Source organism: Coptis chinensis, chromosome 7 (assembly GCF_015680905.1).
Source record: "Coptis chinensis isolate HL-2020 chromosome 7, ASM1568090v1, whole genome shotgun sequence".
Lineage (NCBI taxonomy): Eukaryota > Viridiplantae > Streptophyta > Magnoliopsida > Ranunculales > Ranunculaceae > Coptis > Coptis chinensis.
The window spans coordinates 39,524,643-39,530,529 of NC_141462.1; the positions used below are offsets into that span (position 1 = coordinate 39,524,643).

Sequence of the window (5,887 nt, forward strand, 5' to 3'; positions counted from 1 at the left end):
TGATAAAACCAACATTTAAGGACAGAATAGGGAGTATACATAAGCTTTCCGATCAAGCCCATGTGAAGCCCAACAAATCTGGACTAAAGCCCAAAAACAAACAGTACAAAATCTAGTCAGAAACGGGATTACATGCACAGAAGCATCAAACTGTCGAAGCTCATATCTCTTGAACTAGGACTCCGAATGTGACAAGTGAGCTGCTCAGACGATCAGTGTGACAAACTCTATGCATAGGCGGGAAGTTGCAAAAATGCCAAAAGACCGGACCGCCACTGGACACAGCATATGGACCCACCATGTGGGCCCACAAGAGTTGATGAGTCACCATGCAAGAAAAGACAAAAAAAGCAAATAATTGGTGCAAAAGTGACACCTTGCATATAATTGATGAGGTTAGATAGGATTAGGTGCTAATAGTAAAACGAAAGCAAGGTGTCACTTTGTTTTAATTGTGAGGATAAGAGAGAAATAAATGGTGTGTGTGTGTTTCACGTGGGATGAAAGGAGAATGCTCTCATATAAAGCAAGAAAACAAAACAAGGGGAATCACTACATTTACTCCCTTGACTCTTTTTCCTTTTCATTCCTTGTCTTTATCTTTTAGCTTTTAGTTTTTATTTTAAGTAAAAATAGATTGTAACATTTTAATGGTGGAAACAACTTGCTAGTTCTTAATAAAACTTATTTCTTTCTTATGTAATTAGGTTGTTTTACATTCCTTTCCTTCTTTATCCCTCTTATTTACTTATCTATCTTGTAACTTGGAACAATCTTAAGATCATGAGCTAAAATCCTCCAAGGTGGAGGATTAATGAAGCTCATGAGAGGATTCGTATAATTTCTTAGAAGTATGATTCACTGCCAAGACTTAAGGACACATGTAACACACTACCCTAAAATGGTAGTGTCCGGCCAAACTTGAAGCCTGGAAGTGAAGAAGGACTCGCGTGCGCATCCCTTTTTATGCCTGGGATAGCAGCGTGCGAGTCTTATTTATCTCCTTGTTTCCATACTTGACAGGAATATGTTGTGTGAGTCTAGGAGTTTAGATGGAGTTTCAGAGATGAAATTCCAGTTCAACTTCTTATGCTAGGGAATTGGACTTAGAGATGAGTCAATTTAGCTAGGGATCAACACTCAAGCCGGTTCGGGTTTGATAATGAACCCTAAACAGCTTAGAGAAGGTAGTAATCTGATTTTAAGAGAAGTTAATAAGACCTTGCATGAGTAGAATGATCTTCCACCTTTTCTTTCTCTTTGAATATCTTAGGAAAAATCTTAGATTTTTACCATTTTTGTTGTATTTTGCATGTTTAAGCATCCTTTATGATTTAAATAACAAACTAAACTTAGCTAGTAATCCAAAATGAATCTTACTCACTAGTTTCCCTACTTAGAGCACAAGAAAGTTGTACGCTGTCCTAGAATTTAGGTTGGTTCGAATCCCTACTCGAGCAAAACGCACGAAGACGTGAGTAAGGACTTGAGTTTACACCGAACGGAAACAATAAATCAATCTTATTACCGCAAAGTGATAGATATCAGTGTTTAAGTGGTGAACTCAAGGAAGAACTATCCTACATTTAATCCCAAGACTAACATGAAAAAAAAATAAACTAGAGGTAGGGTTGAAGTTTGCAGATTGTGAACAACTAAAATAGTGTATTAGGGATTTTGCTGTGGCATTTGGATATCCACTTAGATTTAAGAGGACCAATTGCAATAAACTATTAGTTAGATATGTACCTAACTGTGGATTCATGTTGTGGAATTCATACATGAAAGATGAACACACTTTTCAGATGAAGACACTCAAGACTGCACATGCATGTGTGAGACATTGGAATATCAGAATTGCTAATTTAGTATGGTTGGCAAAAAGGTATTATGAGAGAAAACTTGATAATCCCAAGTGGAAGTTAGCAGATTTCCAAAGAGATGTGTTGCACAACTATTCTTTGCATATGAATTTAATGGCATGTTCTAAGGCTAAGAAGAAGGCATTATGTGAGGTTGAAAGCACTTTGAAAGAAGTTTATGCTAAACTGAGGAGTTATGCAGTGGAGATCCTAAGGTCAAATCCTGGAACAACATGCAAATTTGAAGTAGAATCTAATCCTACAAATGATGCTGAGGTAATATTTCAGAGGATGTATTTGTGTTTTGATGCAATCAAGAAGGGGTATAAATTTGGTTTCAGACTTGTGATAGGTCTTGATGGGTGTTTTTTGAAAGGATTTTGTAAAGGTCAGTTGTTAACATTAGTAGGAAGAGATGGGAACAATCAAATGTTCCCAATTGCTTGGGTAGTTGTAGAATCTGAAAGTAAGGATAGTTGGAAGTTGTTCCTTGGGTTTCTACTAAGTGACCTTAACATTACTATTGGGCTTGGCTTGACAATTATTTCAGATCAACAGAAAGGACTTATTATTGCAGTGGAAGACCTTTTGCCTCATGCTGAGCATAGAATGTGTGCAAGACACATTTATGCAAATTTTAGAAAAAAAATATACAGGTATAGTTTAATTTTTTGTTCTATTACTTTATAATTGAAAATGACATTATTTCTTCATTTCACTATATTATATATTGTATAGGCACCCAACTGAAATCTTTGTTCTAGAGAGCTAACAAGAGTTCTACACCTCAAGAGTTTGAAACAGTCATGATAGAGGTAGAAGTATTGTGTCCTGAGGCTACTGACCATCTAAAGAACAAACAAAATCCTATGTGGTGGTGTAGGGTTTTTTTTAGTTTTTGGAGTAGGTGTGATGCTGTGGAGAACAATATGTGTAAGACTTTTAACTCCACCATTGTTAAAGCAAGGCATAAGTCAATTATTAGAATGCTAGAAGAAATAAGGGTGAAAAACATGGTTAGAATGCAGAAGAAAAGGGAGTTGTTCACAACTTGGGTTAACACCATAACTCCTTATGTTAGGCAGAAGTTAGAGGATAACAAAGATGAAGCAAGGTTATGGCAACCCCTATTTGTTGGTGATGGACAATTTGAAGTGAGAAAGAGTAATGGTGATGGTTATGTTGTTCATATAGAGAAGAGGAGTAGCACCTGTAGAATGTGGGAACTTAGTGGCATTCCATGTGCCCATGCCATATTAGCTATGTTTCTTTCAAAAGAGAATCCTGATACTTTTGTTTCAAGTTACTTTCAGACAGAGGAATACAAGAAAGCATATGGACATTTCCTACAACCTATGAATGGAGAGAGAGTGTGGCTTATAACTTCTTATTCAACAATTGTACCTCCTAAGGCTAGGAGGATGCCAGGGAGACCCAAAAAGAATAGAAGGATGGAGATGCATGAGGAGAAAAAGAAGACTAGTCATAGGGTTAATAGAAAGGGGACTCAAATAAGGTGTGAGAGATGTCAAGTACTTGGTCATAACAAAAAGAATTGTACATCTGAACTTGTTGCACCCAATCCAAATGTGAGTAATCTAATTCATTATTGATTCCTAATGTAATAGGTTGTTATATTTATTTTGGACTATCATACATAATTATTTTTTTGGCTGTCTATATCCAATTTATATTGTGGTTGTTTTACTTTGTTATGAAGGAAAAAAGAAGATACTATGCAAAGCCATCAAAGATAGGAGGTAATCAACAAAGTAGAAAAGGAATTTCAAGAGGCAAAAAATTAAAAGCACTAGCTGAAGAGCCTAGAAATACAACACCAGCACCAAGTGACAATGTTCCACCACTAACTGACAATGCACCCCTAGCTGACAATGCAAGTCCACCACCAACAGACAATGCACTACCAGTAGACAATGCATCACCACCAGACAATGCACCATCACCACCAAGTAACAATGCACCACCACTACCACCAGCAGCTGCCACTGCACCACCTCCTAAAAAATCAAGCAAAGGTAAGAGACCTGCAAGTCCACCACCAGCTAACAATGCACCACCGCCACCAGCTGCCACTGCACCACCACCACCACCAGCTGCCACTGCACCACCTCCCAAAAGATCAAGAAAAGGTAAGAGACTTACAAGTCCACCCCCAGTTGACAATGCACCACCATCTAGAAGAGGTGGTGGGAGAGAGGTGATTCCAGAAGGATATGGGTACTACAAATCTCCTTTCACTGGTTCCTCATTTATAAGGGTATGTATATTAGTCATATCTTATATATGTGTTTATTAGGTTAGTATTTTAGATTTTTGTTTTGTTGTCTTAGTGTGAATTCTTTGCTATGTTATTCCACAGATGCCAAGACAAAAAGAACTTGTTATGTTAGAAAAGGGAAACAAGTACAAACCAAAGGGAAAAACATCTTCCACAAAATTGAGTTCAACACCATCTTTGTTTATCTCGAGTTCTACACCAGCATTGTCTATCTCAAGTTCTACACCACTAGCTCCAATTGTCAATCCTCCATGTGAAGCAACTACAAATGAACCACAGGCTAAGAAGAGTAGGACTAAAATAGTTGGGTTGAAGACTATAACAAGCCCTAGAACAATGACAAAACCTGCTTGGAAATGAAGACAATGTATTTGGATACTTTGTGCTCTATTTTTTTTAATTAAAGATAATATATGTATGTTCCTTTTGAATTTCCAGCAGGGTACTTAGTCTATATTTTGAATTGTTAGATAATATTTCCTTTTAGATTTCCTTTTGAATTGTCAGATAATATTTTGTCTATAGCCTTGTCTATATTTTGTTCCTATTTTGTCAGATAAGAATATTTTGTACCTATTTTGTCTATATATTTCTCATGTTAGATAAAATATTGGAATTTGTCTATACTTTGTCTATATTTTTGCTCTTGTCAGAAGAAAGAACGAACCAATACCCTGTTAGTCATTTCACATAGGCTTTCACATAACTCTTTGGGCTATTTTTTCGGCCTATTTCACATACCACTTCACCTCTGACACAATACCCTGTTAGTCGTGCCAAATAGACTAAAAAGCCATCTTCAGTAGCTTAAACATCCACAATACATAATTCTGACATTCCAATATATAATTGATATTCTGACAGAAAAACTAAGACATCGGTAGGGAACAAACTGGTAGTTCCAAACTGGTACAATACATAATTCCCAATACATAAAATACATAAACATCCACAATCACAATAAGAAAACATAAAGGACCAAACATAAACAAAAAACTCTTAAAAAAACTAGACTAGACAACAACAATACTAGACACCATTACTTCTTGGAATTCAAAATTAAACTTCTTAGACACCATCACTTTTTCTGCAGAGTTTTCATGCACACACCTGCAGCAGCTAGTGCTAACATAATTTCTTTCATTTTCTTTTTATATGGCCCTGCTTCTGCTGCTGGGGCTGGTGTGCTTGAGGTGCTTGCTTGAAGCCTAGCTGATCTCCTCTGTGACACAGTAGACTTCTGGAATCCTGGTGGTGGCTCATCATCATCATCTGGAACAACATCTTTCTCTTTCACAACATAGTAGGGAAGACATTTTTTGCTTTTCCTTCTTCCCCAAGCACTTCAATGTATCACAACTTCTCACATTTATGACAGACTCAAATATGTACGTTTCCATCTTGGTACACCATCTCCATGAACATTTTCCTTCCCTATGTTGTCTTCATCATTTCACATAGTCTATCATAGGACTCACTTAACTTGGATGTGTCAATATGAACAGTCTTCAAAGCTCCTTTCACCATTTCAAAAAAAGAGTGATCAACTGATTTCGAATAGTGGTGTGAGTAGAGAGCAAGCTATTCTTATGTAGGAGATGAGCATTATCATTGGTACAAGTAAAGAAATGGAACTAAAGAAATTAATACATACTACTACTCAACTAACATATTCATTAAGTACAACTTACAATGCAACAAATATCAATACAATCTATCCAAAACA

The 5,887-nt window shown here is 36.6% G+C and overlaps 1 protein-coding gene across 1 annotated transcript; it reads left to right on the forward strand.

The window, feature by feature from the left end:
- Positions 1-1,781: 1,781 nt before the first annotated feature.
- On the forward strand, positions 1,782-3,475 carry LOC147487487 (uncharacterized). Its single transcript, XM_086574046.1, has 2 exons — positions 1,782-2,473; positions 2,770-3,475. Exons 1-2 carry the CDS (start codon positions 1,782-1,784, stop codon positions 3,473-3,475), a joined length of 1,398 nt encoding a protein of 465 aa, XP_086430172.1.
- The last annotated feature ends 2,412 nt before the right edge of the window (positions 3,476-5,887 follow it).